Source organism: Poeciliopsis prolifica, unplaced genomic scaffold (genome assembly GCF_027474105.1).
Source record: "Poeciliopsis prolifica strain line A6 unplaced genomic scaffold, Auburn_PproV2 SCAFFOLD017, whole genome shotgun sequence".
Taxonomy (NCBI): domain Eukaryota; kingdom Metazoa; phylum Chordata; class Actinopteri; order Cyprinodontiformes; family Poeciliidae; genus Poeciliopsis; species Poeciliopsis prolifica.
Window position 1 is genome coordinate 3653311 of NW_026562392.1, and position 23081 is coordinate 3676391.

At 41.5% G+C, this 23081-nt stretch overlaps 2 protein-coding genes across 7 annotated transcripts; both read right to left on the reverse strand.

Annotated features, from left to right (window-relative positions):
* Window positions 1-976: 976 nt before the first annotated feature.
* On the reverse strand, window positions 977-17369 carry faxcb (failed axon connections homolog, metaxin like GST domain containing b). 6 transcript variants are annotated; one of them, XR_008606715.1, is made up of 7 exons: window positions 15748-16211; window positions 11798-11933; window positions 11496-11692; window positions 9332-9549; window positions 9025-9141; window positions 6953-7810; window positions 977-1211 (listed from the first exon to the last, which is right to left on the reverse strand). XR_008606715.1 is itself a non-coding variant. In XM_055042111.1 (7 exons), exons 1-7 carry the CDS (start codon window positions 17113-17115, stop codon window positions 7491-7493), a joined length of 1146 nt encoding a protein of 381 aa, XP_054898086.1. In that variant the 5' UTR covers window positions 17116-17369; the 3' UTR covers window positions 3681-7490. The 6 variants fall into 6 exon arrangements, 2 of the variants coding, with proteins under 2 accessions (XP_054898086.1, XP_054898084.1); XR_008606717.1 differs by lacking the exon at window positions 977-1211 and adding an exon at window positions 2945-3014; XR_008606718.1 differs by lacking the exon at window positions 977-1211 and having other exon boundaries at window positions 3681-7216; window positions 7343-7810.
* Window positions 17370-17734: 365 nt separating this feature from the next.
* Window positions 17735-22813, reverse strand: coq3 (coenzyme Q3 methyltransferase). The gene is made up of 7 exons (XM_055041924.1): window positions 22728-22813; window positions 22414-22634; window positions 21390-21527; window positions 20473-20572; window positions 19257-19505; window positions 18398-18557; window positions 17735-18244 (listed from the first exon to the last, which is right to left on the reverse strand). The coding sequence occupies exons 2-7, from the start codon at window positions 22575-22577 to the stop codon at window positions 18072-18074; spliced, it is 984 nt and encodes a 327-aa protein (XP_054897899.1). The 5' UTR covers window positions 22578-22634; window positions 22728-22813; the 3' UTR covers window positions 17735-18071.
* Window positions 22814-23081: the final 268 nt, after the last annotated feature.

The window sequence follows — 23081 nt, forward strand, 5'->3', positions numbered from 1 at the left end:
AAGTGGGAAAGGAAAAGTTCTATTTCCTTTGAATGTAGACTAAGATGTAAATTAAGACTCGAAAACGGCCTTGACCTCAATTCTTACAAAAATAGAAGTTCACAACAAAAAGTTTTTAAAGTTGTGATGAGTTGATTATTTCTTTGTTGTCTCGATGTTTCCCTTCAGCACAAATCTTAAGCTATTTAAAAGGCTCTTTGTTTTTCTCCAAACGGTGCCACGTTTGTGAGAAAATTCATGATAAAAGTGCACTTGTGGTTGTGTGTGGTTCATCCTCGCTCTACTGAGGCTCTTATTTGTGAAATCAACACCAATACATCTGCTTTCTTCGAACATCAATCACAATTTCAAAGCCGACACCGAACGAGAGTCAATAGCAGATTAAGTCGTCGGTCCGTTACAAACGAGGCGCCGCTTTCAAGAAAAATATTCACCCTGTGAAGATCTGTCGACAGGACGTTACACCAACAAAATAACCAGGCAGAAATTTCTGCAAAGTTTATTAAAGAGTCTCATGGTTTGTGCCTCATAGAAAAGAAGGGAATAAAGGCCCAAAACACACACACACACACACACACACACAAATGCAAACACATTGGCTTTTATCCTGCAAACTGCAAGGCCGGCCAAAGTCATCTGGAAGCTTCCACATGCCAATGAATAAATAAAGCCTTAATTAGTAAAGAAAACAGCGCCACCTGTTGGCGTCCCACCCCGGCGAACCCAGGCTATTATAGCGGGCTGTGGGACGCACCTGAGCCTGCAAAGGTTCTGTGTAAAGAGCTGGCACCCGCCAGCGCCGCGGTGTTTCATCTGGGCCACCCATGTAACCATGTGTGTTGCAGCGCCTCCATTTGTAAAGAGGCTTACTGAGCATATGTGTTGCTATTGTGAGGAGTGTGCACGTGCTCAGTACGTGTGTGTGTGCGCGTGTGTGTGTGTGAGTAAAAGGTCCTACTGTGCATCCTGGGACCCACCTGGCAGTGCCGGGTAGATTCTGGAGTCGGAGCAGCTGGCCTGGGGGCTTTTCACGGTGTTCAGAGAGTGTGTGTGGGTGTGCGTGTGTGTGTGTGGGTGTGTGTGAGAGGGATCTTCCATGGCCTGCGTCCCACCAGAACCAGGCGGTACAGGAGGCAGATGGACAGGCCAGAGACCCTGCCAGAGGGCCACAGGGGCCACAGGGCTCAGGGAGGGAGCTGAGTGAGATCAGTCTGCAACAAAATAAATAGAAATACAAAGTGACTGCCATAAACTTTTCCAGTGTTTTGTCGCATTTCGACCACAAGTTTCAAAGCCTCTTAATACGACCAAATGTGATGAATAAGAACATAATTACAACATTTTACCAATTAACTTTGGTCTAGTTTCTAGTACAAATGTCTCAGTGTTCTTGAAATAAGACGATATTGACTCTTCTTTTAGCAAGAAGTATGAGTTTGCTTGTTTAAAGTGGATGATTCTTAGATATTGATTTAAAAAGCAGTATTTCCATTGGATTATTTAACTTATAACAAGATATTTTTCTCATGTTAGAAGCGAAACAACCTGCCAAAGGAACAAGTGCTTTTTTTCATCAGTATCAAGTAATTGTTGACTTTAAAAAAGATGAAAAGTGACATCTAGGTAACTAGATATATATATATATATATATTATATATATATTATATTTATTTTTTTTTTTTTTTTTTTTTTTTACGCATGAAAATATGAAAAGTGTGTGTATTCCTTTACATTTCTCCTCTTACTCCGATACCCCTAAATAAAATCCAGTGCAAGCAAATCGCTATATCCCCCTGTGTTAATATCTCAGGAGTATTTTCATAACTCAGTATAAATAATGACTCTGCAAAGGCCTCAAAGGTTTGTTGGAGAACATTTGTGAAAAGAAAGTTGCAGAGAAATGACACGGTGAGCTTTTACAACATCTCAGCAACGTTTAATACATCATCCGACAAGTGGAGATCCACAGTTCAGACCCCGTCATGCTGTGGGATTGGTTTTCTTCAGCAGCGACAGGGAAGTGGGTGAGAACGCTTGAGAAAACAGAAGGCACAGATTGAGCCTGTCAGAACGGTGCAGTTCAAGTCCGGACCAAAACGCAATCAAGAATCTGCAGCAAGTTGATGTTAAAGGTTCAGTTTGGCTGAGCTTGACGTATTTTGAAAATGTTGAAATGTGTTGGGGGGGGAAAAAATGTCTGTCTATAGAAAAAACTTACAGCTATAAGTACAGTGGAAAAGTAGTTCCTCTTTAATATTCACTTATGTGGAGCTGAATACAAATGCCCTGCAAATATGATCAATTTTACCAGTAAAAAAGAACAAAAACTCACATACTTTCCCTTCCACTTTAAGTGACACACTTTTCTATTTTATTCCAAGTGCTAAATTTAAATTAAAATGCATCAAAGTTTTAAGATTATGATGTGAAACTATGGAAGACGTTGAAGGCACACAACAGTATCTGTATTTAAAGGGACAGTCTCGTGCTTGATGGAGGAACTGTTGTGACAAAAGTGCTGAAGGCAAAGTGTCAAAAAAAGCCAGAGCTTCTTAAAGAGACAGAGGCCCAATTTCAAGGCATTAAAAGTGTAAAGTCAAATTTCTTTTAAGTCAAGTTTGATATTAAATCCAGCAGTGTTTCCTTAAATAATGCACGCAAAACGTTGCCAGTACTCCACTATTGTAAAAATACACAATTTCCAAATTGTAATGTTCCGTTAAATAAGAAAAATCCGTGTTTGTTGAAATATGAAGCAGTAATTTGTTCAATGGTCGTTGTGCTGCCATCTGCTGTGTCTTCTGAGTACTGCAGAACGATGGGGCCTGTCGACAGGATGAGTGGAGAGTCGGAATCAGCCACCGACTCCGGCGGTCCGGAGAGCCACAGATGCTTCCCCATGTTGTGTGTTGACTCTCCGTAATTTGTTTGCTCTAATTTGTTTTGCCGAGCCGGGGGAGTTCTGATTTGAATTTTGCTCCGTGTGTGTTTACCCCTCTTTGTGGATCGCTGATCTGTTAAGCGTAGAGAGAAAGGGAGAGACAGTCAGAGAGAGGAGCCAAATTAAAAAAAAAAAAAAAAAAAAAAAAAGGAGCAGTGCAGATTGTTTTAAGCTCTGGCAACCCCGTCAGGCCCAAAGGCCTCGCTCGCAGCCTGCACCTGCTCCATCCCCCGGGAGCCTGGTTCCTGAACCGTGGCCCTCGAATCTTCTCCTCAGGCCCCCTGAAGCTCAGCCACCTCATCCCCTCCACATCTCTCCTCTCCTCCTCGCTGAACAGTTTTTCTCCTTCCATATTTCACTCCTTTCATTTCTTCTCTCCTCTTCCCCCTGTGACTCCCAACAATCCCTCCATCCCCAGCTCTCTCTTCACTCCACCACCTGCTCCTCCTCTTAACCCTCCTTTCGCTTTTTGGTCCTGGTTCGTCCTGCGTTTGCCCCTGCTGAACTTTGTCTTCCCTGCAGCCCCTCGTTCCTTTCTTTTCACCTTCAGTAAATCTCTGCTGCTATTGGCTCGTCCTCCAGCAGCTGACATATCTGGAACTGTTTTCATAACACAATTGGACGCAGAAAACAAAACCAGAAATATGACAATTAGGAATATAAAAAAAGTAACATCTGCCATACCATCTTTACTCCCTCAGGAGATGAAAAAAAAAGAAAAATAAATCTTAACAAGATGTTTAAAATTGTCACAGCTAGGCTTTATTGAAATCCTCCAGTACGCCCCGCTCTTTATGACCGCACAGCCACAGGTAGTTGGATCAGTCAGACCCACATACAGCAGGATACACATTGTCACACAATATTTACATTACACCACCATTAATTGCTATGACATTTCTCCAAAAACAAGACATCTAGTTTTAATATGGCTTGATTAAATCAGTCCAACTGTACGGTTTGTGGTGACCGGATCGATCAGGTCGGACAAGAAAACATGTAGGAAACAGAACCTTAAAAGTCCAAGAATCGAGCTCTGACCTGAAGCTATCAGGATACCTGGTTACTGAAAGGTCCGGTGACAGAAAAATCATTTTGGTTTTAGTGCCCAGCGACTAAAACTGACCATTTCTGTCCCAGATCAATGAAGATGAGTGGAATTTTATAATATGTCATTTACACAGATGTTTTAAACAAAAAATAATCCAGTTTTGAAAAAAGGAAAAGTGTTCTTAGAACCATCATTTGTCTGTTTTGGAGTATAGAAATGTTGGGTAGGTTTTTTCAACACTAGCTTCCTTTATTCAACGGTGATGTGGCAGAAAACCAAGAAGTTGATCTCGGGACAGATGAGTCGAGGGTTGTGGTTTCTAACGTTTAAACTTTTTAAAACCTTTATCTCGGTAAATGCTTCGGAGAAAAAAAACAAAAAAAAAAAACCAGGGTCAACATTAACCTTCTAATTATTTCCAGTTTTGAACAGAAACCTCGAGCAGCATATCTTCCTGTTTGGCTGCCAGACGCTCAGTTGCTGCACTTTACCAGCCAGGCACTGGCTTAATTGGCGAGTCATTTGTTTTGGAGCAACCATCGTACGTGGGATTTCGGTTTTCCCTCTGCTGAATGAGCGGCCTGCTGCTTCTGGGAAGGATGCTAATGAGAGCAGCGACACTGAACCAAAACAAAACAGAGAGGTTGTGTCACTGGAAAAAAAAAAAAAAAAGAAGCGATTTGCAGATAGCTTATGACAAACTTGTCATTTCAAAGAGAGTTCGTTTTCTTTGCCTTTTTTTTTACCCGATATACAAGCTTCTCACTTTTTGTAACAGCTTTACTCTGAGAAATCACTCATCTGGTGACGACTGTTCCAGACAACTCAGAGCAGCAGAAGGTGTCAGAAAAGGTGACGAATACAATTCCACTCATCTCATTTGTTTTATGGAGGTCCATGAACCACCATGTGTGGGAAATGTATTCTCTAATTTGACCAATTTTAAATACAGACGTGAACATATTTATTGGTGACAGCGGTAAAGATGTGTGAACAGCCCTAAAATTAATTATTGTATTGCAGTGGCATAATTTCACACAGGAAAAAAAGTCGGGATAACCCAATTAAAAATGTAATTGTGTTTATTGAAATCAAACTTGTGGGTAACAATCCTTTTGACATAAATGTAGATGACGCCTTTTTGAATAGATTTATTGTTAGTTGTTTTGCTGGGATGTCCATGTGATTTGACACAGGAACTTGTTGCTTTAAGCCACTAGACTAGATGTTAATTCATTTTTATCTTCCTGCTACGCATTGTGTGATATTGTAAGGAGAAGAAAAACATCTTCAAAGCTCAACTGTTAGGGAACATTTAACTTGTGAAGCATGGCAGAAAACAAAACTTGTGTAACCATCACAAATGTAAACATACGGTTTACTTAACTTCAGTAGTACTCTAAAACACTCTGAGGCCTTGTTTCCTGTCAGACGAGACAATGACTGATCTTTTTAGCATAAAATATTAAGTCACTTGTTTTTTCCTGGCATAAATGCAGGATAAAAAAAGTTCAGAAAATGATCTCATGCCCTTTATTAGGTACGGTAGAGGACATGTGATGCTGAGACTGCTTGTCTTCCAAAAGGCCTGGGAATCTTGTTAGCGTGCCAGGCATTAAGATACCAGAAAATTTTACATCACAATCTGCTGGACTGCAATGGGAAATAGAAAATATAAAATCCAGGATGGACCAGCTGGGCGTATTGTTAAAAGAGACCAAAGATCTCTCTGTTTATGCCAACTTCATTAGATTTAACAGGACCAGACTAATATTTATTTCCAATGCTGGATTTCCCCTCGTCTTTAATTAACAATTGGATGAAAAGACTGGTAATGTGAAATGATGGTAAAGCAAGGAAAGATGAATTCATTTTAAGGCTTTTCGCGCATCTTTAGCGGCGGTAGCAGCAAATGTGTTCACATGTCTACTGCTAGTTTCCTGTTGTGTCATCATTTTTACATCCATCACGTTGCCGTTTTGAGCTCTTCTACCTGAAAGCTCTCCAGATTCTTGTGGTTTCTCATCTAGCTCCTTTTGGTTTGAAATCTTATCTCATTACATAAAGAGATTTTCATGAACTGTCTCACTGATGACATTCGCTCAGGGGAACATTCACATCCACACAGCGAACAGGAGCGATGCATTCTCCCTCACTGAATAATCATTACTAGGACCTCTGTGGTTTCCCATGTTACCTGCATCATAGCATCTCTTTTTGGCCTTTACAGCAGATTTTCCTTTAACATAAAGTGAAAAAAAACAATTCCACTAGTGCAAAAATAATACATCTCTGACAGCAATAAGAAAACACAAACATAATAAAAATATATATTTGTAAACACAAATTGATTACAAAAAACCCCAAATGGCACTGTTAATAAATTATGATAGAACAAAAAAAAAGACTAATGTCACCACTTTATAAATATTCCGAGCACTAAGGCTGATTTGTTGCTGTGTGCTCAGTTTCAGTTTGCAGCTACGCATGCACCCACACACAACACCTACACGCTGCATGACAAGTCACCAATGAATAGAAATTACAATGTCAGGAATGAAGGACAAATACTTTGTTTGTAGCCGTAAATGACTCATATCTCCTGCAGAAATCTGCTCCGTGTTACAGCAAAGGAAGGACAAAAGGGATGTCTTATGCCGCCATCTAGTGGTCAAATATGGCTCTGACACATCAAATAAGGTGAAATTAAAATAAATAAATGAAAAAAATTGAAGCTTAAACATAAAGTGCATGTAAATAATTAATAAAAATGAAATCTGGTAACTGATACAGGCACAAATTCTTTCTTCTGCTCTCAATCCAATAAACCTGCGACTTGACTGGGGTTGGAGATGATGAAGTCATAGACCTCCTTTCCTGGTGTTTAATCAGATTTCAACAATACACAGCAGCATAGAGGAAATGACACTGGGATCTGACGGACGAGAAGTGGCACTCACTGTTGTCTGTGTTTACTATTCAGCACACGGATGGTAAACAGCAGAGACACGGCAGCTGTTCCCTTTTGAGCCACATGATCAATCTGCACCTGTTGGAATGGATTTACACATTTTTGACACATGGCAGAGTGGTGATTAGTTGCATCATCTCATAGCAAGTGAAGTGCCACCTGTCACATCTGCAACACTTCCTCCTCTGTCGCCGTGCTTCTCATGAGATCCAATGTTTGGTTTGTGTAACTTTTGCACCGGCGACTTCTGGATCTGAGGACGAGACAAGTAAGGCAAAGAGGAACTGCCAACGCGACAGTTCGGATGGCAAGGAAGGGGACGAATGGGTATGCTATGTTTTATTATGAGGTTTACTTTGTATTCTCTGCATATACACACCCAGTCTGTTGGGGGAAGTTGGAATTAGCGAGTGGAGACGCTGGACTAGTTTCTCCAGATGTGCAAAGCGTCATCTGGTCAGGCTGTAGCTGCCTGCTGCGTCCGCTATTTTGCTTTCCTGTTAAGTCCCGCTCTTACCGGTCACAACTCAAACCTCCAGGTCTGGCATCATCTCCTCTTTGAGCTGAATGTCGTTTTCGGAGCCCGTCCCCACGTCCGAGTCAAAAAGCGAGTGGTCCGACTCGGGGGACGGTGTGTGTGTCTGTCTGGTGGACTGGCTGCAGCTGTCACTGTCATCCAGAGTGTCAGTCCTGGAGAACAGGCCAAAGTCCAGCAGGCCTGCAGGGCTGCTACTGCTGCTGCTCTCACTGTCTCCGTCGTAATAAAGGTCCTCCACCTCCACAAACCACTCAGGCCAGAACTTCCTTCGCATCCGCTCACAGAACATGGCCAGATTAATCAGCTCTCCTGAGAAGATATTAACCACAGACACGGTGTTTCACAGCAAGAGTTAATAAATATTTCCAGAATTGGAATCTTACTGCATTCAGTCGTTCCTTGTTCCTCTGGATGCTTTTCTGACTGAGCAACTGCTGCTTTTATTTAAAGGTATGGATGTGTGGTTTATTTCTGCTTTACTGTTTGCTTCAGGATGGAAACATGTCAGAGATAAGACTGGGGCAGAGTTTCGCTTTCTAGATCAAAACATATTACATGTTAAGATGGCCCAATCAAAGTTCAGACCTGAAACGAACTGGGAACTGATGCTCAATTATCAAGGTGCTCCATGAACTTCGATTGTTATACTGATCCTTTAACTTCTCCATCTATAGAGAAATCATTTTAGAGATTCACATGTCAAGTTTATTGTTTCTTAAAGATCTGATTGTAAAAGTTTTGTTTCTCTCATCATTAGGAAAAATGAATGCCCTTGTGATGGAGAGCTATTTTAGTATTTTTTGTCACATTCTAATTAGAAAAAGTGATTTATTATTCTTCTATCAAATGAAGTTTAAGGATAAAACACCAATGTGTTAAAACCTTCTTCTGTCGACCACTGCCATCTTGTGGTCAAAGGTAAAAAATCATTAAATATTCCTTAGGATTTCCTAAAGTCATAGAAAACCTTCTGCATAAGTCAGCGTCATTGTGTCTTTACCCTTCAAATGGCTATCTTCATTGGCCACTCTGGTAGTTGTATGGATTATTAGAGCTAGTCAGCCCAATTTGGAGGATAAATTCACATTTTCAATACAGGTTTAAGGATTAAGGACTGAGACACTGGCTTACACAGCAGAGATTTGATTAGACTTAAAGGCAAAACTCGGAACAAAACATCCAGAACAAAGCATTATTTATGTTTCATTTACAAAAAAAAATAAATAAATAACTAAAATAAGGTTAAACACATGTAAAAACCATCTGAGGGCTGCAGTTTCAGCCCTGTGGTTTAGATCAAAGCATATTTATGTCTAACAGCGGCCCAATCAAAGCCCAAGTCTAATTTGAAGAACTTCGGCAAGACCTGAAAATTATTGTTCCCAGACTATCTCCCTTTCTGCTGACTCCAAAAACCAGCTATTATCTTGTTTGTGTCAGTTAAGAAGAACCGCGATAAAATACAACTGAAGTTTGCGGTTGTAATACGACAAAATATAAAAAGGTGCTGACAGGACTCCAACCTTTGATGAGTTGCTCTGGCCGGGTCCCAGGTAGAGTCCACATAGCCTGAGCCAGATGGCCGAACACTGTGGCGTCTAACGTTGACATCTTGGAGCCCATAAAGTATTTCTTGTCTCCTATAGGACAAAACAACAGATGCGTTAAATGCAGAGATTTTACAGCATGAGCTCAGCTGCTCCTTTGCTATAAAATCACTTCATCACATGTCACCATTTTATCTTTATCCTAATTAAGGATTGGGCCAGTTCCTTTCCAGCCAACTTCTCTCTCACTGATCTAAATGAGCTGATGATTTCCTGCTCCTACCCAGCAGAGTGGCCAGGGTCCTCATGTCCTTCTCCATCAGCGTGTAGACCTCCTCCTTGGAGAAACGGCCGATGCCATGGCCGTACATCTCTCTGCGCACCATGCTGCCAGTCAGGTGGCTCAGCAGCCATTTCAGCGTGTCGCTCAGAGGACCGTTCATCGCCAGCAGCTTCTGGGTTTCTTCCACGTTGTCCACCCACTGGCAGTATGCTATTGTCCTGAGGGAACACGCAGAGTAACGACAGTTGAAAATATTAATGAGAATCGAAAGCTGCTCTGCCTCAACGTTGAGCTCACTGCAGTAATAGGAATCTCATGTTAAGGTAAAGAATTCTACCGGTAATTTAAAAACATTGAAAAAAAGGCAGAAAATGGTGGTGTAAAAAAAAGGCTGGTGGAGAGAAGTTAGTTTTTTGGATTTTTTTTTTGCTTGACTGAACTCACCAGTGAGTGACTGGTCAAAGTTACAATGTACGATTTTTATAGTCAGAAAACACTCCATATGTAAATACTACCAGGTCACACTGAAAAAAAAGAAAAGCACCTGCTAACCAGGCTATTATAACAAAGTGAGACTATGTTGGTTATTTTGACGTGGCTTTTTCATAAAAATGACTGATGTTTACCGTTAGTAGTAACTACCACAGTAATCATGCTAAGAGCTAATGCAAGATGCTAAAGTTACCTTTATTTTAAATTCATAATAATTGTGTATTTGTTTTATACAAATTACATACCTCACCAACTAAAATAATTACATTAATGCCAGAAACGGTAAAAAAACAAATATTTTTCATGCTAATTATTTTAGCTCTTTCAAAGAATCTGCAATCAGCAAAAATAAGTCAAAGCTTTACAGAAAAACATAAACCAGGAATCAATTCAAAATCTCTGGCTGTTACATCTCCAGTCAGATCTTTGAAGTCTCTTAAACAGTTTCATACTATGATGAGCTTCAACCTATCAGTCCATCACAAAATCTGAAGCCTGATGTCAAACTCCCTTTTGAAAAGAAATGGAAGAGGTCCAAATGTCCTGGAGCACTCCTTCAATATAATGTGTAGGACCGGTTCCTTGACACAAATTCAATCAAAGACTCTGGGCAGTATCATGTCTGACTGCACACTGACCCTTGTATCTGATATCCCAAAGACTGACGCAGCTTTGTTAAAATAAAAAATAAAAACTGTTCGATGTGTGAGATGTTAGCAAGTATAAAGTCGCCCAAAGCGACTGCTTTCTAAAAAGGCTTCACACATACTAATAATAAACATCCCCAGCAGCGGTTGTGTGGTATTTAAGAGCAACATGCAAGCTGCGGCCTCTGGGGCTCAGGAAACAGCCCGCTGATGCTTGCATGCATCTCATCACGTAACGAGCAACAAGCTGTCACAGTGCCCTTCATCAATAATTCAGCCCACAGGTCTAAATGTGGGTCTAAATGTGGCAGGTGGATGTAGTGGCACAGAAAGCAGCCAGGGGGGAGGAAGGAGTGGAGGAGGATGTGGGTTACAAGAATGACCTCAGCTAATGCTATGAGGAATCCACTAAGTGTGGGGTTAAAACAAAATTTTTCTGGATACTGTGTCCTGATGTTATCAAAGGGATGGAAATGAAACAGCAGGTTAAAGCACAGTGTGTGTGTAGGGGATGAGAGGTGGAAGATGGATGCAGCTTTTAGGTAATGGAAAACAGCCTGTGTGTGCTGGAAGAGGGGTGAAAACAATCTCTCAGAAGCAGAAGTAGCCTGCGTATCTTCCAGTCGATCTGGTGTGACTCAACATGCCATCAAATCAGGAGCCGTCAGGGTCGGATCAGCCCATAGAAAAATGAAGAGTGAAGCAAGAGGGCCAGTCAGGGAACAAACCTTTTTTTTTTTTTGTTTTTTTTTTTTTTTTTTTTTTACCGGAAAGACAAAGTGGACATTATGTAGCTAAAATAATGTGATGTAAGTTTGTACCAAGTTGTTACACATCCAGTCTTTCATGATGTACCAGGTCTCCACACTGTTAATAAATGTCAGTGGATGTTTTTCTATTGTCTAAAGAGTGGAAAATGTCAATATGTTTGTATTCAGTGGCAAAAAGCTTACATAACCGAGGAAGAACAAAAGATTTCTTGTCGCAGAATGTTCTGTGAGCGTTCCTGTGGGTCACCTCCTTACCAGTAGAGGTGCTCTTCAACCATCTTGGTGACTGCTCTGGACACGGCTATTTCTTGTGGGGTCAGGTTCTTGTTCAAGTTGAGCCCCAGTTTCTCCTCCAGAAAGTCTACGATGAACTCTGACCCCGACACCTGCTCATGGTTGTACTCGATCCACGGCATCTTTCCCTGCGGTGACAGCTTCCCGTCAAAGTAGTTCTGCAGGTGATAAAAAAGTCCTTTGTCATTGGTACACAGGCTTTATTTTGAAATCGCTTTCTCTAAGGATGATAAAACACAGCAACTGCAGAACGTCTCTGTTACCTGGTAAGGCAGATCCAACATGCGCAGGTACGTCTCTATTTTGAGGCAGAAGGGGGAGAGGCTGGGGATGCCGTTCTTTGGTCTGGAGAACTGATGGAGGATGATGGCATCTTCAGAATCCAACTCCTGCTCCTTCCTACACACACAGAGATGCAGAACACAAATAAATAAATGTATGCATTTAAAAGAGTTCATTTTTATTCTATTTAATCGACTATTTTGATCTCATTGTTAATGAAATGGTGGTTTCTTTCAATGAATTGATTCGTACGAATATATTTTGTCACCTGGTTTAAGCTTTACAAAGAGAGGACTCTGAGTTATCAACCTGAGATGTTCATCACTTTTAGAGATAATTTATTCATGCAGGGTTATGGAGCAATAGGTATTTTAAGATAGCTTGAAGAGAGGAGAAGCAGCTTTCAGCATCAATGCACCAAAAATTTGGAACAAACTTCCAGAAAACTAAAACAGCAGAAACCCTGACCTCCTTTAAATCGCAACTAAAAACACACCTGTTTAGAATTGTATTTGAAATGTAATATGTAACAATGTATTGTCTATTATACGTTGCATGACTTTGTGTTCTTGTGTTTATGATGTAAAGCACTTTGAAATGCCTTGCTGCTGAAATGTGCTATACAAATAAAATTAGATTTGATTTGATTTGAAAATATAGCTGATATGCCACAGTCCTGCTCCAGCGTATCAGCTGAGCGGTATCAAGGGCTTGTGAAGGACTTGAATGTGTAAAGTAAATGAGTCATTCTCCCCCAGCTCAGAGCAAACATAATGATCTGATCTGAGAACTGCAGCCCGGAAACACTTAGTGGTGTGCTCATTTGTAAGAAGAAGAAAACTTCATGAGGGGGAAAAGGAGAAATCAATCACACTTTTCCTCATTTTCCTGCTCACATCACAATATTCAATCAAGCGACTGTTAATTTAGTTCCTCCATCAGGACGATTTTTCTTAAGAGCTGAAATAATAATACGCAGTAGAGGAGATAGCTTTGGTATGCAAGGCAAGATAAAGGCAGGCATGGGCTTGTTTTAGATTTTATAGAAAAAATGACCTCGAGTAAAAACACAAAGGTTACATTACGTTATTGCACTGGAACCACCAAGGGGAGAATTTGTTGGGGTAAAAAAAGTTTACACAAGCTGTCAATCACAGTGAACTGCTGGCAGTTTAGCATCTGCATTAATATCAAATGAATGATGTAATAAAGTGACCAGCATGGTGAAAACCTGTGACAAATCACAGTAATGATTTATTATTTTACCACCATTTGGTCCACACTCCTTACCAGTTGGTGGCGGTAATGCACTACTAAGCTATTCGCCAACTGGCATTGAACAAAAAGATAGAAGAAAAACCAATTACAGTTCCTAGAAGACAGCTTACCCTATACTTTTGACTTCTAAATGTGGAATCCAATCAATTTTAATCTCATCTGATCAGTCGCTGACTGACTTCTCCAGATGTGGCTAATTCCAGGTCTTTCTGAAGCTCTTCACAAATAGTCCTCGGCTCTTGGACAACTTAGTAGTTTAGAATTGCTCTGTAACCAGTGTAAAAACTGTTAAGGTTGCAAAGGTCTTGAGAGAACTCATTATTTTTGCCAATTATGAGAAGTTTCTTGTGCGACATCGTGATAATCAGACCCCTGGGTCTAGGTTAAAATCCGTAACTGCTTTCTAGTTACGGATAGATTTCGACTGGTGTCATGGCATTCCCTGCATCCTTGTAACCCCGTTTCTTCACATGCTCAATACTTTTTCCCAGTGGAGTCTTTTCCACATCTAATACAAATTTCACATCAACTGCACCTGTGGAAATACATATACTTGGAAATTTGGTGATTTGTTCGCTGATTAACTTTTATTATTTTGGTTGTGATGCACAAACTTGAGCTAAATTTCTAGAATAAATATTTTTAAAAAAACATCGTAGTACTTTTCAAGTAAACATGTATCTTCAAAGTATCAATGAGATTACATATTGTGGTCTTAAAAACAGTCATTTCTCAATAGGATTGACAGATCTTAATTCTAGTTTTCACTAGTTTTGCTTTTCATGGCTGGACAGACTGTGTCTAGCTCAATGCAATCTTGTTTTTTATTTAACTTTTAACTACAACTGTATAGTTTTCAATTTCTACATTTTTTTGTTGTATTTCTAGTATTGCCATTATAGACATGTCTGTTTCCATTTGCCATGCGATGTAATGGCATCACTATTGGAAAGTATTCTATTCCAGTGAAGGCCCATGCTTGGCTTTTCAGTGTGACATGTTTCATGCAAATATTGAGTCATGTTTCTGCCCATTAGTTGTTCTGTCATTGTATTATCACATAAATAATCAATTAAATGCTACTTTCTATGTCACAGAGACTTTTTGTTTTGTTTTTTTGTTTTGTTTTTTTTTTACTTTAAATGAATTATATCAGTGTCACTTCAACATCACGGAACAGTCCCTAGAATCTGGTTTGTGTGCACATTGACCTCGCTTTAGTTATTGATTTGTGCAGCATAGGGCTGTCCTCGCATCTCTCCAGCTCAGCACTGCAGGACACACATGAGATGCTCTTCTCTGTCCTTGAACTGTTTCTTTGCCTAGTTTGCTCGCAACTACAAAAATGCTTTATGTTCAGCATTTGTTTCGGCAAACTATCACTGGACTCTGTCCTGTTTGTCCCTCTTTTTGCAAAATGATGACAAACCTTTCAATGGCGGCTAGTTGTTAGTGATTGCTCTTCTGGATCGGATTTGCAGAACAAGTGCTGTCATATACATTTGAAAACCAACTGCACTTGTTTTTTTCTTTTGTTTGTTTTGGTCCTGTGTTCTGAAGATTTGTGTTTGTCCTGCAAGTTCCCCTTTTTGCAGCTTAATTGCAATTGCCATCTAACAAGCTGTAGCCAAAAAGGCTGTCTGGTACCTTTCTAGAGGAATTTTAAAAAATCGCTTTCTATTGATTCAATTGAAAACAATTTTTTTATAAAGGAAATGTCTCCTGTGAAATATGTTACAGTTTTTCAATGAAGGTCTTAAAACTGCAATTCTGCATTTTGTACTCAGGGTGGTGTTTGTTTTAGAGCAAGCCTCCAGACTGTTTCCTCTACTTAATAATAGAAAAAACACATTTCAATAAACTTCAAGGTTTTTAAACATGCTTTACAAGTTGTTATGTTGAGCTGTATTTTACCTACTTTTAACCTAAAGTTTGAATGAAAAAAGGAGATGAAATGAAGACCTCAAACTTTTTTCTTATTTTATTTTTTTTTTTACACAGGAAGTATCTCTCAGGGAGCAGGGTAATCTAAGCTGGTTTATTGATGCCACTGCCAACAAACGCGTCACTTGGTACAAACAAATGATTCCGGCAGGCTGCATAGCCGACATCAGCAGCCTGCACGTGATTCAGCAGCGGCTTCAAACACAGCTTACAGGAGAAGGGGTGGGGAGAAAGCACAAACTATCAGGCCACTGTAACAGGATGTACTTACTGCCCAGCACTGGGCCGCTCCAAATTTATAATCCCTCTCCTGTCAGGCACGCATTGCTGCTCTGACAATAGTCCAGTGTTATCAGCGCTGCGATTGGAGACGCTGGAAATGTAATTTTATTGAGGGTCTTCTCTGTTGTTTTCATAAGCATCTGCGGTATCTTTTCATCGCAGATGAATGTATTACAGGGCAGGTTGAATGTGAAGCTCCAGAGTTTAGGCTCACTCACAATGTTTTTTTTTTTATTTTCTCTAAATAGGCTACGTCTTCTCCTTAGTAGGAAGAAATAGACTCCGTCCTTAAGTCTTCTTGTAACATCCACCTATTTATGATACCATTTAACAACGTTATAAAACCCAATCAATCCCGATTATGGGATTATAAACACTGACTGGTGAAAGATAATAAAAACACAGTCCAGGTCGCGTGCCCACCTACCTGATGGCGAGCAGCTCGTGCAGTAGGTAGGCTGCAGCCGCCAGCAGGGCCCCCCCGGTGATATAGAGGGTCTTCTTCCACCAGGACTCCGAGCCCAGAGCCGACATGATGCCGCCGTAGTCCTGCAGGGGGAAGGCGATGATGTAGCCATACAAAGACTGCTGCTGCTCGGAGCCGCACAGCCCGAGCGGCAGGCTGTGATTCCGCCCCAGTTCCACCACGCACGGCCGGGAGGAGGCGAAGCCAGCAGCCCAGTGCATCCTCCCACCTTCGGTTACAACCACCCGGCTTCCTGCCAGCTGCGGGCCCCGTTCGGCTTCATCCAAGCGCCCGGCGGGTTACCCTACGGCATGGCGGCGGCGGGACTGCGAGCTATTCATCCAGAACGCTGTCTGGAGTAAACATTGCGGCTCCTTCTTCCTGAGAAGATGCTCGGCGCCCCGCTCACCTCCCTCTGCGGCTTCTACAAAATATTGTTACTCATGCTGCAAAAACAGCAGCGCTACTTCCGGTGGTATTTTTTTTTTTCTAAATAATGGGCCACGGCTGAGGTTAGTTGAGGGTTTCACGATGTTCCAATCTACTAATATTCCTTTCATTTAATATGAAGGTTAGCCAAATAAAACAATAATAAATAAAAACTCTAATAAAGGCGCGGCGGTGACACAGGGTCACAAGTTCGAATCCCGGTCGGTTGAGAATGTCTCTGACACATTGACTGACATTTAACTAATGCAGAGGACATGCAGTTGTAGGGGTATCAAAAATTACTGTTTCAAAATCACCATCAATGAAATACATAATACTCTGAAGAAGAGCCACATATATTACATTTGCTATTCATCTTTAATATACAGTGTTGACTAATAATGATAATTTAAAAAAATCAAATAGTAAAGAAGTTTGAGATAAAGAAAGGCTGGTAAAAAGCATTAACAGATTTAAAGTCATCTTTTACTTTGTAACAACATAGTGACATCATTTCCGCCGTGGGGATACTATACTCCGTCAGCTTGACGTAGTTGTCCTATTGTCTGCTGGGGTCACCCCGCCCTGACGAGCCTCCAGCAGCATCCCAGGGAAAACACGGGCTCCTTACGTCACGTGCGTCTTTGATAATATTGAAACGACTTCCCAATGACACAAAAGTCACAGATAAAAACGCGAACAAAGCATAAATGACTTCCGTTCACGACGTCGGTCAATTAAACGCTACAATGTTACCTTTTGTAATACTTCAAACGCCGAACGAGGTACAGGCTGCCGTGACACAAGTTAAAATATAAAATGGGAGCAAGTATCTCTAGAAACTGACAAAAGTTTTCTACTCACTCTGGGCCAACCTCGAAAGTGAACCAGGACGCTCATATCGACGGCTCAATCCAGCAGGAGCAGCCGAGTTGGGAATGAGTTTGCTGGGCATGCCGAGGACAGGAGGACGGAGGCAACTTGGAGGAAAAAAAGACGACCCTGGAGCTCAATAGCTAGACGCCATACTGCAAGACGTCCCGCTGCTGCCGTCTGCGTCCGCGTCAGGGAGACCGACTCCTCCGACGACGAGACGGGCGAACTAATTGTGGACCTTTAATCTGTAAGGCGTTTAGCGTTGCCATGGCGACTGTGCAGCCGTCGCGCGCCTTCTGGGAACAGCGCGAGCTTTTGTTATTCTTCACAGCTCGGCGAAAAAACATGCTTAACGTTGTGGGCTCATTAATATGACATAGAATAAGTGATATATATTTTTCATTAACAGGTAGTCGCAGTTATGTCCTAATTAGAACATGAGTGAATGTTGAGAATAAGTCAAACGTGATTTATTCTCCGCTGCGGGGACATTCTGGATTACATAATCCCTCCATAGGAGACCCATTATAATCCCAGAGGAAGGGAGCCCCTCTCCCTCTGGATGGGCTTAGAAGCTAAATATGGAAACTAGGAAGCCATGTTTTTATTAGCAGACAGACACAAATAAAATAATCCCAAGACATAACAGTGAAAAGGTCCATTTTAATAGAGGAAGATGCATTTTGATGAACATTCACTGATGCAGAATGGCATATGATGAAAATAACAATATGCTCTGACACAGAGAAATCTTAGAATTACTCCAAGGCAAGCTTCTTTTCATAAATCGACCACATTAACACTTTGACTAAATCTCATGTATTACTGACTAGTGCACAGAGGTCATTATATACCAAGTCTGTCTTTAATCCTTGAATAATCTCAGTCTCTAATTGGTGTTTCACAGCTCACCCAAGGGACAAGAGTCCAGCTACACACCTCAATCCCTGTTTTCTTTTCTTTTTTTTAAACAAAGTGGTTCAGCTGTGTGCGGCTTCATTGTGGCCCCCAGGCGTAGTGCTGCCAGCCTCAGCTTCATCGTCCTGCTTGACAGCATGGAGGGCATAGTTGATTTCGGTGTTGTTCGTCCAACTCCAGGCTCCAGAGAGTGGGTTGTACAGCATTCCTTGGACAGACTGCACCAAGAAACCATCTGAGAAGGGAGAGGAAGGCAAAAGAGACAAACCTTCATCATTCAAAGCAATTGGGATAAAATATTTGGGTGAAACGCAGACAAGGAGTTAACATCTGTATGTGTGGGATCTTAGTTGGTACTTTTCCCCTCTTATGGACGTTTGAGACTCACTGGACTCCAGGAGGCACTCCAGCTCCACGGGGCTGATGAACTTCTCCCAGTCGTGTGTCCCTCTGGGAACAATGTGCAGCAGCTGCTCTGCGACGACGATGGCCAGCGCATACGACAAGTTGGTTTTATTTAGAGTGGTGATGAAGAGTGAGCCTCCTGGCTGCAAAGAGAAGAGGACCTCACAGGCTTAGCTCAGAAAATTCGGACGTTTCTGGATCGTAATGCATCAAAACATAGAGGTGTAATAAGCTACTGTATTTTTACCACACGTTGAGACGACTCTGCCAGTTTTTTTGACATCTCAAAGTTAATGTAATTATCTTTAATACATACACAGACATCATTTTTTCTTATCTTATTTTATGTTTCATAAACAGAATCCAGCTCAAATTTGCATCAGATGAACAAAGAGTTTGAAAAACCTGAGATCAGGACTGAAATGATTAGTCGTTTATTGAAATCATAGTCAATTAATCGTTAACTGGAGTATAGACTCTTCCTTTGCTACAAACAAGCACTAGAGGAATTCTCTTTTATTGCATTGTGGGCAATAAAATGTTTATTTTATTGTTTTTTTTAAAAAACAATGGAATTATTGTATATTTATTGCATTTCTAGTATTGTAGAAAATAAGCTTAAATGAAAAATTTGAAGACTGTGGCAAACTTTTAAGGTTCAATTAATCATCAAAATAATCAGTGGAATAATCGATTACTAAAATAATCGCTGGCCGCAGCTCTATTTTAGATAAGAACTCAACAACGGCGCCATACGCCAAGCGCTCAGGTGAACGTGCGTTACCACAGCGATGGACACGGCCAGAGACGTAAAATGACACCAGCGCGTAGAGACAACGCACCTTCAGAATGCGACTGCAACAGATGGCGAAAGTGTCCAAGTCGGCCAGGTGCTCCACCACTTCAGACGCCACGACGGCGTCGAACTGGGTGACCCCCTGCTCTTCGTCTGAGAGCTCCTCCAGGGTGCAGGCCCGGTAGGACACCCGGTCGCGGAGGTCCGGGTCGTGAGCCGCGTGCAGCCGGGCGATGCGGACGCTGTCTTCTACTGGATCTACGCCCGATACAGTGGCTCCCAGGCGACCCAGTGGCTGTAGAGGAGAAGGGGGGAATAAACACACAAAAATCCACTGAATCTGTATAGAAAAGTCACTTTTAGAGACTTTTAGCTGCTTCCCCTCAATCTGGCTTTGTATGTTTTACATAAGTCAGACTCACTTATATTAAATAAATAGTCCACACCTCTGAGATTCCCAGTTCAAAGTTGGAGTGATATTAATTACAATAGCCTCACGAATCTCAGTTACGGTCAGTGGTCATGATTTAACAATAAGGAAGGAGACTAAAGAAAAATAACAGCATTCAGAAGAGTCCCAAAGCAAAAACCACTGCTGAACAAAAAAACATCTCACATTTTCAGAACTTTTGAGAAAAACAATAGAACCATAAATTCAACCCTCCATTTGGACAATCCTGTTATGTTAGGTGTTGACTACACTGCCCTCTTGTGGAGAGATGTAAATATTTGCCTAGGAGGCTTCATTCATTCATTCACACCCCCCCATGTCTGATCCACTCTGATGGGCAACGCAACCCGACACACAGTAAACATCTCTGATCCTAACATGGCCTTATATGGGCGTGTGGGCAAGTCTCCATAAATATGACAGGATGTGCCCGAGAGAGGCCTGATTTTGTCATCCCGGATCACACAACCGAGCTGGTTACGTCCTCCGTTCAGAACACAGCTGTCCACCCATCAACAATAACAAACAGATAAACAACTGTGGACGACTGGCTGTCCAGTCCACCACACCGCGACCAGTTAGACCACAAGAGAGTAGAGTCGGGACGACACCGGCGTGCGTGTTTTCACATGCGGATTGGAGTCGGCTGCCACTGAAACGTGAATGAAAAGCTTCAATGCGACAGAAAAAAAAAACAGCAAGTAGACAGATACTACAGAGCAGGATGTGTCTCTATGCCCACTGCGTTGCTCCCCCAAACAGAGAGGGGAGGGGAAAAAAAATACAAACAAAAAAAAACACATATCTTCACCTCTGAGAGCAGGCCTCCACCACAACCCACATCCAGGATTCTCAGTCCTGCCAGCGGTTGCCCGGGGTGACGCTCTCTCTGCACGTTCAACAGATTATCCCTGAAAGGATGGCAGAGCCGTCAAAAGTCGCACATTCAAATTTGCTGTGGAACAGAAAAGTTTTTCTTCCAGTCTGGATAAAAACTAGCTCCTGGTGACAATAAGTCAATAAATTTAAGACTTTGACAAATCTTTTTTAATGCCAGTTTGAAAACAAGATGGGAAAAAACTAAATTGTGGGATGACGAAGCATTTCAATCAAGCAGAACTTAAGTCAGCGAAAACAAATGTCGTCCACCCAACTCATAATAAATGTGCACTTGGCAATGATAGACGTAAAAAATAAAACGCTATCCAGCTAGCAAGGATATGCTAGCAGCTAGTTAGCGATAGCCTCAACCGCTTCGAGTCGCAGAATGCAATAAAGATAACTCAAGCTTTTGCTTGACAGAAAACTGTGAGATTAAATAGTCCTGCCATGCCAAAATGTAAGACGTCTGACATATTTAACACCAACTACCTTTTTATTGACATTAATTTAAGACATCTTAATGCCTTAATGTCACATACGTCAACTTAAGACTTTTTAAGGATGCGCGGACTCACTGTAAGAAGCGGAAAATCCAAGATTCAAAACGCTTTTCAGTCGTGTTTCAAAACCCAACTACGTCTCAAGAACTGGAACAAAGCAAGTTCACCAAACTTATCTCATTCTGTTCCATGTGCTACTGGCTGAGAGGCGATGAATACAAATGCACACCGTGCATTTTTCTTTTCATTCCACAGTGATGTCGATCTTCTACATATACACAGATTTTATTTTTTAAAGTCTTCAAAAAACAAACAACCAACTGAACCGAAAGACTGACAGACTCACCGTACGAAAGGCACCCTGAGGTCGTTCATGGCATGAAGGGCAGCAAACTCTCCCTCTTCATCCCACCACTTGTTGGCCAGCAGCTGGAACCTCTTGACCTCACCGGGGTCCACAGTGGTGTGGACGGCTGACCTACCGCTGGACATGGTTCACTGGTCATTAATCGTGTCAAACAAAAAGTTATTAAATGTAGCTTTCGAGTTTCATTTTAACTTGATGCTGTTACTTCTCAATGCCGCACTGATCTGCATTTAGAAATATTGAACAGATTTTTCTTTTTTTTTACAGGAACAGTCTGCTGGGTTTCCTTATAAATGAAGCTTTCTTTAAACTAATTTGAATAATAAACTGCAGGGACTTGCAGGGGGGGGGATGCCTGAGCCCCTTCCCATTTACTTTTGATGCTCTTCATGCAGGCAATATGGGGCCTTAGACAGATCCCTGCTCCACCCCCCAAAACCCTTCCTACTCAGCACCTCAGCATCACTAAGATGTTTAAATATAAATAAGGTGAATCTGTGAGAGGGAGACCAGGTTTATTGGCCGAGTTTAAAATCAATAACTGATTATTCATTGTTTGCCATGATGTATTTGTGAACAAACCCAATTCAAACACAAATATTACACCATATTGTAGCCTTGGTAACACGACAATCAAACTAGTTTACTTTTACAAAGTAAACTTCTTAATTAAATCCTAATTGTACTTTTCCCCCCTCAGATGAATGCTTTAAATCAAATTTAATAACATCGTCATTCTCTATAAATGGATGCTACAGGTTTAGATCCATGGTCTGTTACAAATAAATTATTTAAATATTATTTAGGATCATTTTAAGCAGATTTTTAATAGACACCTTTTTGAAACAATTAGTAAACGTGTTAGCATTAGTTTATGACCAGTTGATCACTGAAGGTGTCTGGAGGACCAAACGTCATCCGGAAGACGTTGTTTTTCTGACCCGAGAGGCTCAGGTGGTCATCAACCCACCCAGCCTCGGCTCGCTCGGTTCTGTTCAGTTACCCGGTCTGGTGCATCCTCTGCTGCCACAGTGTCCGCTGCTTTCGCACCGCAGCCCAGCTGAATCCGCTCCGAGCCGCCGCTCGCTGGAAGGCACCGCGGGCGGAGGTCGCCTCAAGGCCCCTCAGCCCGAACATGAGACGGCCGAGCTTGTTGGAGTACATCATCTCCCGACAGTCGCCAGTTGCGTCGCCCTTCTTGTTTGTTTCCTTCTTCTTCTTTTGCTAGGTTTTAATGGCAAACCTTACCACCGTGCACTACCGCCACCAACTTGCAAGGAGAGTGAAATAAGAACACCTGAAAATATAATTTCCCACCTTCTTCTGAATGTTTAAACAATCTTCCTTTCGTATCTTCAAATTGCTTCCGGCATTTTTTCTTTAATATTCCTGTGAATAATGCGGCTTTTCTTTGTTGGAGCGTTGGGCGTCAACACGCCTCTACTGCCCCCTTCTGGATGTGACAGTGACCCCAGGTTGGTATATTTTCCAGTTTTACATATTTTTCTTCACGTTTTCCATTTTGAGTAAGTTTTATTGTTGGGTTGTAAAGTACTTTTGCTTTCAAAGTGTGGACACATTTACTATTGTGAACTGCCATTTGATAAGTTCACAAATTTCCATGTATTTTTTTTCATAATTGAAATGCATAATACAGTGATGCAGTGTTGT

Coding starts and splice junctions, on each gene's coding strand:
- faxcb (XM_055042109.1), bottom strand. CDS start 16,007: ATGCACTGGGCTGCTGGCTTCGCCTCCTCCCGGCCGTGCGTGGTGGAA. Junction 11,934..15,747: donor CACGAGCTGCTCGCCATCAG/GTAGGTGGGCAC, acceptor CTGTGTGTGTAG/GAAGGAGCAGGAGTTGGATT. Junction 11,693..11,797: donor TGTTGGATCTGCCTTACCAG/GTAACAGAGACG, acceptor TATCACCTGCAG/AACTACTTTGACGGGAAGCT.
- coq3 (XM_055041924.1), bottom strand. CDS start 22,577: ATGATGTACTCCAACAAGCTCGGCCGTCTCATGTTCGGGCTGAGGGGC. Junction 21,528..22,413: donor CAGAGGATGCACCAGACCGG/GTAACTGAACAG, acceptor AACCATGTCCAG/CGGTAGGTCAGCCGTCCACA. Junction 20,573..21,389: donor CTCAGGGTGCCTTTCGTACG/GTGAGTCTGTCA, acceptor CCATCCTTTCAG/GGATAATCTGTTGAACGTGC.